We start from the raw sequence: 14,302 nt of genomic DNA, 5'->3' as shown, positions 1-14,302 counted from the left end.
TAACAAGTTATGCCATATGTTCAACAAATTTAACAAAAACATTATCTTATTATTATTTTTCATTTATTATTTCAGTCATTTTTATTTTTAATTTTGGACTCATATTAAATTTTTCATTAATAATGTTTGTATGGTATTTTATACAAACTTACAATAAAATAATGATACATTATGCAGTGTATTACCATTTGAAGATGATGATTCAGGAAAGTATCTTTGAATAAAGTCAGTTTTAACTCTTCTATAGTCACATTCTATAATCTATAAAGGAATAAATTTTTTAATCTAAATTTTGTGTTTTAAATTTCCAAATACAGTATATTATGAAATGATTAATTTATTTTCAAACCTTTTGAGAAAGACAGTCATTTAATAATAATAAATGAACACAGCTTTCTTCCATACAATGACTGATGTGGTGTTTATCACAATACCTTTCACAAGGGCATGGAACACACAAACGAAATGATAATCTTTTGTACCAATTGTCTCTAATTGCTTCTAATTCACTCTCTAATAGATGGCGAACCTAATAACAAATATTATTGTTAAATTATGATACAGAATAGACACAAAGCTCCTATGCATACGATTATATTCAAGATTTCTCAGCTAGAGAATATTTTAGTGACAAATTCAGTGGATGATAGATTGGATGTAAATCTGATATGTGTGTATCTTGTGTGAATCTTGATATGGCAACAACTAACAACTGATTTTGAAATAATGTGAAAGATAAAATTTCTTAACTTTACAAGATTGAAGACATAAAAATAAATGCTGTTTTTATTTTTTAATTCGTTCTACCCTGTGAACATGAAGAAGGCCTTTTTCAAGTCGATTGTGGATTCAGCCAGGCCCACAATGGGATAGCTGAGTGGTGAAGGATGGAGCTCAACATATCCAGGACAGTTCACTGAAAAATTCTTGTTTTTCAACCTACCTAGATCCCAGATCACCCAAAGCATTAGGCTGATGCCTTAACTACCTTGGCCATTTGGCTGGCTACATGTGTTTGGTGGTATCTACAGATATAAGGTGACCAATCGTCCTCCTTTTGTAAGTTCTGTCCTCCCTCGAAAAGTGTCCTCCTTTTTTATATTTGAAGACTAATCTGTAAATCTCCATATTCAATCAATGCTAAACCAATCCTTTCCATGTGATGTGATATGACGTGTTTGTATTTAACATGACGATTCATCAAGGCTCTGTACAATGCGACGAGATGCAATTATGAGATGCATGCTCTTCCTTGAGAGAGAGAGAGTGTGTGCAAATGGCTTTGTTTACTTCTTATTGAATCACAACATGATACCTATGCATGCAATAGAGATTATTATAGAGTATTATTGTTGCAATGAATAAAATGATTTTTATTTACAATATTTTTTCCTTCAATTTATTAGTGTCCTCCTTTTCATTGTAAAAAAGTTGGTCACCTTAACAAATAGGTACAATAAACTCAAATATTATTTACAGAGGCTTTCAGAATACCAATTTATTTGGTAGTAAGCATATATATGTACTGCTTGCACTAACCTTAAAAATTATTATCAGGGATTGCTTTAAAAGCTTTCAACTGTTGGCATAAATGATGACCAGAACATAAAGATAAATTAAAATTTACGTAAAAAGTGGAGGCTAACTTCTAACTAACATGCATATAAACTTTGTGGTCATTCTATTTATATTTTGAATATATGACAATGATTTTANAGTTACAATAATCTGCAATATTATATAAAACAATTATTAATTTAAATACAGGTAATTTGTTTTTTTATATCTATCAAATTTATAAATTTATTAAAAATTCATATTGAATTATTCATTTACTGTATCATATAAATAAATTATTAAGTTTTTTTCTAGAGTGTAATCATTTTTGACAGTGAACTATGCTTAAATAGTTTTAAATAAAATTAATTTCATTACAGTAATAAGAATATTATTTTGTGCTGATATTATCTGAATACATAATGAAACAAATCCCTTTTAAAAAATTAAAATCTAATACAATTAGATGGCTGGCTCAATAGCTAAATCATTTAAATAGATGACTTAACTATCAAACTAGTTCACTTTTCTATCTTATGATAATGGGCTTAATGTATGAAAGTATTAGAGAAACTTAATGTGTGCAAGATCCAATAAAACAAATTTTTATTGTTATAATTATCTATGTGTATTTCCTTATGAAATGAATAAATGAAATATTTGCTAAACTGCCATTCAGATTATTTAATCTTGAGTTATTAATTTAGTAATATAAATATGATGAGAGTGTCATGTAGTATGCATTAATTTACAAATGATCTCATAGGATGATAACAAAAATCATTCTCCAGCTGGTTATTTCAAAAACAAATAATACAATACAGCTACTGTGGGCCAGTTGCCAATATATACTAAGTTGAGCATGTGCTAATTGATAGCATTTCTATCTGTCCTTGATTTGATTCTGTCCTGATATTGATAGATTCTGTCCTCCACAACCTACAGAATCAATCTTTCCCAAGTGAAAATACAACTTTGTAATTGACACAAAATTGTATAAAATGAAAAAAATATGTAATTTCAGCTTTTCTTTTATTCCAAAATAACAAACAGGACCCTGGTACAGATGTAAAATAATTGTCCATACGTGTAATATGAGAAAGATAAAATGCAACACTCATATAGCCATGGATTAGACTAAATAATTCAGTTGAATGAAAATTATCAAAAACACTGATATGTACTGTACATTTCTTTGAGTTTAAATACTTAAAATGCCTAAAAACTACCATTGCTGATGATGTTAACCATGCAGAATTCTATAGTTTCAAAAGTATAAGTGAATTATTACATAATTAGTCATTTTGAATAAGTAAAACAAAAAAATTGTGTAATCAGTAGTTTTTGTGTTTTTTATTTAATCAATATTTAGTGTTTTCCATTCAACTGTAACATTTGTCCAATCCATGCCTATGTGAATTTCACATTTTGTTCCTTCTGCACTGCATCCTTGATATGGAGTGGTGCAAATAGGTGGCAACATTTTTACAGTCCATTCCAGAATCCTGTTGGCTATTTCAGAAAAAAGTGGAAACTATGTATTTTATCATTATTTGGAATTTTGTAACAAATGCTGATGTCTTATTTCTACTTTGGACAGAAATAGCTTCTATCCCATTTCACATAAGGAGTACCATTACTAAGCATATGTTTGACTTAGTATTCACCAGAAAATGGTTTACAATAATCACATTATTTATTTTCAAAGTAATCAGCTGAGGAAAGACTTTTTGTTTAAATTCTATATAAAACGAAGAATAACATGTTACATGTTAAATTTAACATGTAACATGTTATTCTTTGTTACATGCAATGAAGAATGGAATTATATATTAAATTTACTAAAATTTAATAATGGAGAGTTCATTTTTAAAAATTTACCCTGATTCGATCATAAGCAGGTGTTGATCTTCTCATTATAATATCATGATGATGATCGACAGCTATTTTGGCTGTTTGCCGAAAAATGCATGGCATTTTTCTCCAGCTATGTTGTTCAGACCATCGAAATGTTCTAGTAACTAATTTTGAGAAAACCACATCTGAAAATATTTAACATTTTGTTCTTTTGAAATATTAGAAATTTTAATAAAAACAACTGTACTAGTACAAACAAACATATTTTTTTTTTATTATTAAAGTAACACTATATCACCTGGTAACAAATCTGGAAATTCAACTATTAAATTTAAGCAACTAGACATGGTAACAGGTATCAATTTGTGATCCATAATTTCTTGTGCCATCCATGGGAAAAAATAACATACACTTTGCTGATTTTCAGTTTTATCTAAGTCCTAAAAATAAAAAATGAGACAACAGAGATTTAGTTTCCATAATTTATGACAATTAAAAGTTAATTGGAAACAGTGTTAAAATGAATCTTATTCTTAATCTATGCTTGTTTCAATTTCCAAACGTGTAATTAAATATGAAAAACAGTTTATTTGGACTTTTTTATTCCATATGTTCCAGACACAACAGTACCAGTCATTTTACTTAAGTGTATGATGAATTTTATCTTTTGACATTCTTCAGAATTAAAAGTCATTATAAAATATTTATTAAAGGAATTTTTAATAGATGTAAACAATTAATAAAATAAAAGTTTCAGCTTATATTTAACCAGAGACATATATGATGCAGAGGTGGCCCTATGTAAAATTTATTTTTGAAGCCCATTAAAAAAGGTTATAGACAGAAGGTAGGTCTACAATAATATGAACATTTTAAATACAGAAACAGACTGTAAAACACACAATAAAGTAATAAAGATGTAAACAATAAATTGGAAAATTCATAGGTGTGCTCAGGTGAATCAACAAAGGCTATAGAGCCCTCCCATTGACAGAAAAATAAAATTGATTTGAATTTCAAAATGTTGTTTTTAAAAATCGGAAGTCATGTTACTTCAATTCGAAAATTTCCCCTGAAAGGAGTTAATAGATAACCGGCATGACTCTATTGCTAACAGGAAAAGTATGATGTTCAGGGGTAAACACTACTAAAAATGAAGTACATGTGACAAAAAATTTCAACCCTGCATTGTGACGATGTCATAATAAATAATCGCTCTTTATTAATTGGAAATAAATTATTGATTGCTTCAATAAACATATTTCTCTTAGTAACGAAAAAGAATAGTATACGTTTGTTAACTTTTGGAACCTATCCCCACTTTTGAATCACCCTGTATACATATAATGTGTGCAAGGTTCTTAAAGCTTAGGGGATATCTGTATATCTATTTTCCACATACATTTTGGTTATTTCCATATTGTTCTGGACATCATCTTTTTATGCTGATAGTTGGGATCTTTAAAGTATTCTGTGCTAGCTGATTTTAATTCTTCTTCAACTGAAAAAAAAAAAAAAAAAAAAAAAAAAAAAAAAAAAAAAAAAAAAAAAAAAAAAATTGAGAGGTTTCTTTCATAACACCCAAAGAAAAATTGTCATATATTGTTTAATCTGGACTTTGAGTAGGCTATATCATATTGGATCTACGTTCAATCTATCATGATTCAAGTTTGCTTCCACGAGATATTCTTTAGCTGGGAGAACCAGGACACAATTTCTTACATTCATAAATTAAAACTGTAGAAAAGATGTGTACTCTTATACTAATGTAATCTTAGATTATGATATTATATCTCTAACAAAATACTAATGATTAAGTTTTCATTAGAAAAAAATATATTATAATCAAAATTATATTTAAATGAATACAAAATACCTTTTCAGGATCAATTTCACACAATACATCTGCCGTTTCCAAAATATCAAGTAGAGTTATTTTGTGATGAAAAGTATCAGGCCAGATATTTTCAAAATAATTATCAATAATAATTCCATTTATCGCTTCTGAATTTTTTAAATTGTTTGTAGTTTCATCGTCATTTTCAGTCTAAAAAATTTATATTAAACTTTAACTTAAAAATTAAAATTTATAAAGAAATAAATTAATTTTTTATTGAAAATGTAGTTCGTTTAGTTTTTTTAATAAGTACAATATTAATTTTTATTTTATATCACTACTATAGTGCTGAACGTCGCATACCCCTATCCGTGGTACCTGTTTTATAAGACCACGTATACAAGATGAAAAATTATCAATGAACAAAATTATAATAAATTTTTACTAATAATTAATTCAATATTTATTTCAATATAATTAATATAATTCAATACAAAATAATCGAATAATCATGAGTACACTATACAGTGCGTTCGCAATTTATACGATCGTATAATAAAAAATGACAATAAATAAATATTATTAAACATGTAAAAATTAAAATTAACTCGAGTCATACGTTCATGCCAGACAGAAAGTAAATAAATAAATAATAATAATAAAGAAACGCGTGCAAAATTACACGGTAATAAAAAGAATCATAGTGAATGGATCTTGTACTTCATTTATTTATCTTATATTTCTATTAATACAAGTAAAGTTTTATGAAAATTTGAAAATATTTTATACATTTTACAATAACTATTACATACCTCGATCAGAATCAAAACTGCACCGTTACGATAACAAAGGTAAACGTTTTCATTATTAAATTAACGTGATGCACTAGAAACATACTAATTAGACATTTGTTCCTACAATTGAATAAAAAAGAAATTGAAATGGAAACTATAAAGTCCACTTGCAACACGCAATAACTTTTTCCTTTGAGAAAATCAGTGTTTTTATTTTTAATTAATACTCATTAGCTCGTGTGATTGCGATTGATGTAAATTATGCCTTGATTATTCATTTGATTTTCCGTTACTTGCCGTGTTAGATAAATTAAAAAACTTTACACGTATGTTTTCGTTAATAATTTAAATTTGCTGACCTAATTAATAGGTTAAAGTTCTTTATACTTGGCATAAATAGATAAATTATTTTAACCCGGTAATTACACGTTTATGAAAACCATTCGAAATTTTAATGTATTTATGCACGTATTTATGCACGATTAAACTCCATCGTAAATTATGACTACATTACACACATTAAATAAAAATTTCCTTGTTATTAAGAAATATTTGGAGCAATTTTATGTATTATAATGATTAATTGATGTTAAATTTAATGTCAACAGTCTATTTTTGTTTAAATCTTAAATAATAGACAAGTTCTAATACATACTTAACTAATAAGAATTTTTGAAGTCAGTTGCGAATACGACATGACTTCGGATATTTCGGGTACACTTATCCGAAATATCTCCGGTACTCAGGTAACAAGAAAACAGTTATCCGGCTATGAAAATTTTTATGATGTTCAGCATTAATCACTATAGAAAGCCAGTGACATAAAATAAAACTAGAACAAAATACTGTTGATCCTTAATTTTATGAACTTTTATGTGAGAGATTTTAAAAACGATGAGTTAAATCTACTTGTTCAAAGACATTTGGACCACATCCGACAGTTTAGGGGGCGAATAGCAAAACAGCTCCTGCCCAACCCTGACTCAACAAGTGAAAGACATTTGCTGGAGTGAAAATACAGTATTTGAGCAGATTGTGAATGCCAGTGCATGAAATGTTTGCTAGATAATGCATCAATAGTTATTATTTACACCCTTAAAGTGAGAAAACTTAGAGGCAGGAGGCCCCGATTAACTATATACGAACTTCAGATCTATATCGAAAGTTATCTGATTTCAATTCAAAAATTTTCTCCAGAACGGAGTTAGATAAATGACAGGTATGACTGTTACTAACAGGAAAAGTATTATGTACAGGGAAAGACGCTACTAATTTGAGATCGAGAGCATATATTTTAAATTAAATAGATTTAAAATATGATTAAAAATTGTAGCCCGGCTTTGGGAAGACGTCACAATAATTTTTGCTCATTTTCTTTGTATTTACCACGATATAGATTGCTTGTCTTATAATTTCATATAAAGTTAATTTTATAATTGATTATTATTACATCTTTGGATATAATGAACAATTCATATTATTACTGTTCTTATTAGTCTATTAATTGAGGGTCAACAGTAATATATAACAATTCGTATCTGCAATATTATTTATCATTAAGAAATTATTCTCCGGGTAATGTTTTGAATTATTTTCAAAGCTTTTTCATGCTGAAGTAAAAATTAAAATTTTAATCTTTAACTCTCCCTAGTATCAATCAATAAACAATATTGCATCTTTGAACTGTTATACTGATATTTTATTTTTATTTACAGTATTTATCTTTTGATTTCATTTTATTACAAAATATAAAATAATAATACCCTTACTTGATCATCATTTTTATTTTCCTCGAGTGTTAAATAAATATGATCAATAAACCATTGAAGATTAAGCACGACTGTATTTTTGGCAGCATCATCTTTTTCATGATCCAAATAATCCAATGGAAGATACCATATTCTACCTTGATGGTGATAAAAATTCATCATAGAATGGAATGCTTCGTCTGATTCAATACCTTCTAACCTCGCAACTTCTGCTAACTAATAAAATTACCACAACTATTTTAAATGCTAAATAAATTCAAATATGTTAAAACATCCATTATATAAAGTTTTTCAGTTCTAATAAATTGAATTTCTATGCTTAGCATTTGCTTTAGTTTATATTGAATAATATACTCAGCTTCTTTAATACGCTGTACAGTACATGTACAGATACGTACTGTACATAGACACACACACACACACACACACACACACAGACAGGCAGAGTAATCACAAAGTATTTTTTCATGGTAGTTAGAAGTTATCTGTTTGTTCCTCTCAATTCTCTGCTTAAATTTTAATTTTCCTCATGTCCATTTAGACACCTTCCATGTTGATGTTTGGAAGTCCCTAATCACTGTTTTTAGATCTTCAGTTACTATTATTATTTTTTAAAACTCTTTTTGCCCTATTGGCACTAAGACCTTTATATCAAGCTCATTATGGGTTCAACCAGACCCACAATAGGGTGAGAAAAGGGACTCAACATATCCGCAGGCCATTGAAGGCTTGTAATTACTCGTACGCCTGGGAATAGAGCGTGTTTCTTTTGCCATTTGTTTTTCTTTCTTTTTTAAACAAATGAAATAAATATAATGTTTATTTATTAATATAAAGCAGTTTTAAAGATTTTATTTTTTGTTATTAAAAGTAACATTAATTTATAACAGGAGTTCTTAACCATTTTTGTTCTATGAACCCCTTTTCCAGTCGGGTGAACGTCACGGTCCCCTTCATTATTAATTATTGTGTTATTTCCTAACACAATAATTAACAATTTCGCAAAATTAAGATAATTATATCCTTCCAATCTCATAGATCTCTGGTTAAGAACCACTGCTTCGTAGGGATAGGAATTACTATGGATCTGTAAGTTATTTCTGAAATCGGAAAAAATCCTCAGGTTCTCTTTCTTGACGGTCCTATATATTCAGGACAGATCGCCCACGAAAAATTTCCTGGGGTTTTTCAGTCCGTCCGAATTCCAAGAGAGACGTTAAGGTGTCAACTATTCGATTCGATTAGATTCATGTCAAATCTATTATTTATTAAATTTGTTATTGAGATATTCTGTAAGAAATCCAAGATCCAATTTCCGCGTAGAGACTTTGTGGTTACTCCGTGGAATAATTAGAGTTTTTTCTGTGATATTTACAAATTAACCCAGTAATTAAAAATTAAATAATGATTTATAAAACACATAGTCTTTAAACAACTGAATTAATTATTTCGAATAACTTACTTGATGCATTTCTGCTAAAAATATTCTTCTTTCTACTAGTCGACCTAAAGCATTTTCAAATGCCAGCCATTTTAATGGTATCTCCATTCCAACATGTGATTGTTGGGAAGCCATTTCTTCTATACATTTTTTAAGATTTAATAATTGTTCATCTTCAGAATTATTTTCAATAGCAAAAAAATTGGGCAAAACATGATAATAGTATGGATATTTTCTTAAATAATCTTTGATTTTATTAAAACAATCTTCTATCTATTAAATTAAAAGAGTTATTTTTAACCAATGGCATTTAGAAACATTAAAATTAATTTCAAAATATAAATTATAAATTTATTTTACCATTCTTTCTCTTATTTCTTGGTCGGAATGAACAGACTCTCTATGAGTTCCAACAAATATCACAATAGGCAATAATATCGGAGATGATGATTTATCTTCCACATCTTTATTATCATTATTTCCATTATTATGTCCAATAGATATGTGGATAGCAGAAAGCCATATATGAAATATTTGTAAAGTTGTAAGCTCACTACTGTCTGGAAGTTCTAACTAAAAATAAATCTTTTTGTAAATTAGTAATTCTCTATGTTAAAATTTCAAATTATTTGTTCTTATTACTGTATTTAAAATAACAGTACTTACCCATTTTGAATTCTGTAGATCCAATGGTTCATCTAAATCTTTTGTCAAATCAAATACAAAAATATATATTGACTGAGGTGATAAAAATAACTGGAAAATAAAATATAAAAACTTTAATTAAAAAGGTTTTAAATAGCAAAATAAGTATGTAACAGAATGGAATCCTGTAGTTTACAAGATAAGTATTCATAGAATACTTATCTTGTAAACTGAACTTGGGTGATATTCAGTACTTGTGCATATATAAGTTTATTTTTTATATCTGAAATATTACAAGTAGTAATAATAATAATAAAGTTCAATGTACAAAATAAAAATGCTACAAATACTAAGTTATTTTGTTTCTCAAACTAATCTCTTAACATATATTTAGAAGTACAGTAAAACCTCGGCTATACGTTTTTGAAGGGATGGTCTGAAAAAAATGTACAAATGAAAAAGTGTATACCTAACTGAACATATTCAATGTTCACAGGGCATATGCCACACATTAGGCGTGTGAGGCATATACCCTGAGAACCGAACCCACGATATTGAAAAAAAAATTTAACCGTTGCAATTGTACAATTTCATTATAAATAAAGTAAATTCCTGCATACTTCGGGTAAATTTTTTCGGAAACCTGTACAGCAATTTAAAATTGCTTGACAATAAAAAATTATAATTAAAGAGTAATTATAATTATAACGAAATTATATTTAACAAATGTTTTCGATATCCATGAATTATATTACTGTAGTTGGTAAGTTAATAAAACTGTACTTTGCAGTATTTTTTGAGCTCATTTCCTGTAATAATAAATTTACATAACCTATTAAAGATAAATAAAACTCTGTGTAGAACCGATCGTAATAAATTATTGTACTGTACATAAGGAATGTAGTCGTAAATTAAAAAATGCCAGAGCGCTAAACGGCGCTCTGGCATTTTTTGAATCTGTCAATGGAGGCGCCACCGTCTACCGGAGTTTTGTATGGGCAAAGATTAACTTTGTGACGCAATACCTGCAAAACGTCTTAAATGGGCCAAAAAACGACTTATATATTCGTAATCAGCATAAATAAAACTGGGCAAAAATTTAATTTTCTTAGTTTTTTGACTGAAGTACATAGTCTAAAGTCCAACATACTGGTAAATGTTTACAAAGTACAAGGGCTTTGCCCTGCTTAAAAAAGTAGGCAGGGCTGAGCCCTGATACCCCTTGCGCGTCTGCAGCGCTACTGTATAACCAGCTTTTCGTTTGCTACTTCATCAGAGAAAACATCCCGCTAACTCGATACAAATCTGAAGTCACGTTATTTCAATTCAAAATTTTTTCCCTGAAAGGAATTAGATAGACGACCGGGATGACTCTATTCTAACAGGAAAAGTATGATATACAGGGATTAGCCACTACTAATTTGAGGTGGCGAGCATATATTTTAAATTAAATTAATAAAAAATATGATTAAAAATTGCAGCCCGGTGTTATGACGATGTCACAATAAATGTTTGCACGCTTCCTATTGTATTACTTTTAAAATAAAAAAAACTGTGATTTAAGTCAAAAGTGAAATTGTTTATACCAGCAGCCGCCAACCGGTATATTATATGAGAAAATGCTGGTGGTCCGTGGAGAAATTTGGACAATGATCAACTGAAGGTTACACGAAGTATTGCGAAAGAAATGCAAAATACTCATTGGTTGTTTTTTCTCATCCATTAGGGTTTTTTTTTATTCGAATCTAAAACAAAACACGAATGACTTTTATCAATAAATAATAATGTCAATAAATCAATAAATAATGTGAGTGCGATTGTCATCCTTCGTGGAAAAGAGCCAAGATTTCATGAATTTATTTAAAAAAAGCTGCAGGAAACTTTATACTAATTTGTCATAAACAAGTGAATTTCATATTAATAACGTAAAATGGAACTTTTATTATAATTATTCTATAGATGTTTGTTTGTATCGTTTAAAAAATTTACGGTAATGGTCCGCAGGATTCAAAATTGTGAATTTAGTGGTCCGTGAGGTCAGAAAGGTTGGCGACTGCTGGTTTATATCATCCAAATTAATTATATAAATCAACAAATGCATAGTGCATACAATTAGCGTAAAATAATTTTTGTGATATATAATTATAATATTTTTTCCGTAAAAAATTTTCTATTGTACTTTTTTCTGCATTATAAAACTAATTTAGAATATATAGAGACTGGAGAAGAGCATATTAATCATATAAGCAAATTCTAAATAGCATGTGCCTTTGAGCGATTCTCTAAAATATTCGGGTTGTTTTTTCATAAGATAAATAAATATAGTAAGACCCCGCTTAACGCGGGGGATGCGTTCCTAGACAACAAAGCGCTAAACGAAACAGCGTTAAACGAGGTCATTTTAACATTAAATAGGGATAGGGGAACACGCGACCGAAAATAAAAAAATTTACTTTAATTTTAAGTTATTTTTATATTACTTTGTATAATAATATATGTTAAATAACACACAAACATATGCACACAGAAATGTATAATAATATATTAATAGTTCATTTTTTGTGACGAAGGTCCTAACTTTTCTGAATTCTTGTTTTTTTCTTTTTTTTATGCAATAAAGTCGTGAAGTTTTATTTGTCGTTTTTTTCTTTCCTTAAGCAAATGTCGGTAACAGAAGATCGCATCCAAAACGCCTCGTCTTGCTTTTGCACTCATTTCAAAATTTAGATCATTCGCTACAATTTGATCAACGATTTCATTATCATTATCAAACTTTTACTAAGGAAATCTGTAGAGAAATTTTTTGGGTTCTTCGTTTTCAGAATCTCTATTTTCCAGTTCTACATGGATTCCTTGTTCTGCCAGTTCTTGAAGGTCGTCGTTGGTAAGACTCTGACCAGAAATCTGCGGTAACTCCTCAATATCCTGTTCGTCTACATCTCCTAGTCTTGCTGTATCGATTAAGTTGAGTTTGGTCAACCTAACGATACAACGATAGGCTCTTCTCGTTGAGGATTCTTGAATACTTTCAGCCATAACTTCTTCCATACTTTGTTCGTGCATTTATCAGTTAATTCTTGCCAAGCTAAGTCGATATTGCCTATGACGTCTATGATGTTATATTTTTTTCCAAAATTGTACCGAACAAACATAGATTTAAAGAAAGTACATCTTTTTGCCACCTTTTTCTGATTGGTTCGTGTTCGTAAATAATTGTATTATGTACGAATCAATAAAATTCTGCGATAATTTAAATCAGCGTAAATTTTGAGCTTTTTTTTTAAGGCTTCGAGCAGACGGCGTTATATCGAATCAGCGTTAAGCGAGGCAGCGTTAAGCGGGATCTTGTTGTAAATAAATAAATTCAAAATGAAAACAAATTTAAAAACTTTACCTGATGTAAAATAAAATATTTTGGATGACCATTATAATCCCAAATATTAAATGTTATACAAGGATTTTCTACTAAATATTTTTTAGTTTCATTTTGGTCCCATTCTTGTTTATTTTCAGCTTCTTTAAGCATAGCTTCAACTAATTCTACAACTCTCTCAGGTAAATCATATGGAATATCTTCATTTTCTAAAATGCAGCCTTCCATAGATTCTTTATTGATCTGTAAAAAATATCGATCATATAATGTAAAATATACAGTATACTAGTGTATTTATCAATTTCAATATATGTATAATATATGGATACGAAAATAAAATTTTAATAAATTTTTATTTGTTTGAAATCTTTATTTACTATTTGTTTGATCCCAGATAATCCTTCTTCTTTTAACGATTTTCTTGTAAGGCTAGATTGTAAGCGTAAGGCACTTCGTACTAAAGGAGTTATCTTCTTTCCAGATTTTTTCCTTTTCTGTTGCAATAATTCTCGTACTACATTGGCAGCAATTGCACAATAATATTCTTCTTCAGGATTATAATCTTGAACTAAATAATTTTAAAGTTATACAGTATTTCTTATNAATTTATTTTAATATTTAATATGATTAATACTATAAATATATTTACAAGTTTTCAAAATTTTAATGTAAATTTATTTTATAACGAAGTTTTCTCTATTATACTATAGATCTATACAATTCAACACTCCTTTAACGTGAATAAGATTTGTGATTTCTACAAGATATTGACTGTCTTGTCTCTAAACGTCAAGGTACACAGAACCATTAATATAGGAATACTCTGCTTAATGAGACTTTATTTAGTGCGGGTCGCTGCCGGCCTAATGTGAACAAGAAAATTTATAATTATTAACAAAATCTAACACAAACATAAGTAAATGATAAATAATGGATCAACGCCATTTTATATATTCTGTTAACTTATGTCATAAATTTGTTTTAATAAAAAGTTGCTTATCCTTTTAGAAAAGTGCAAGAAAATTTCTA

General features: G+C 28.5%; 1 protein-coding gene across 1 annotated transcript in view; it reads right to left on the bottom strand.

The window, feature by feature from the left end:
* LOC111621531 overlaps positions 1–14,302 on the bottom strand; it is an 86,758-nt gene that overhangs the window by 9,833 nt on the left and 62,623 nt on the right. Inside the window, 12 exon segments of the mRNA XM_023363689.1 lie at positions 186–261; positions 350–539; positions 1,658–1,728; positions 3,439–3,599; positions 3,713–3,854; positions 5,291–5,461; positions 7,815–8,030; positions 9,277–9,528; positions 9,616–9,828; positions 9,922–10,011; positions 13,295–13,516; positions 13,651–13,841. Of these exon segments, the coding sequence (XP_023219457.1) occupies positions 186–261; positions 350–539; positions 1,658–1,728; positions 3,439–3,599; positions 3,713–3,854; positions 5,291–5,461; positions 7,815–8,030; positions 9,277–9,528; positions 9,616–9,828; positions 9,922–10,011; positions 13,295–13,516; positions 13,651–13,841 (1,995 nt within the window).

The sequence above is a fragment of the Centruroides sculpturatus genome, unplaced genomic scaffold (genome assembly GCF_000671375.1).
Source record: "Centruroides sculpturatus isolate CEXI.00-Female unplaced genomic scaffold, Cexi_2.0 scaffold272, whole genome shotgun sequence".
Lineage (NCBI taxonomy): Eukaryota > Metazoa > Arthropoda > Arachnida > Scorpiones > Buthidae > Centruroides > Centruroides sculpturatus.
This window is presented reverse-complemented; position numbering and strand designations above follow the sequence as displayed.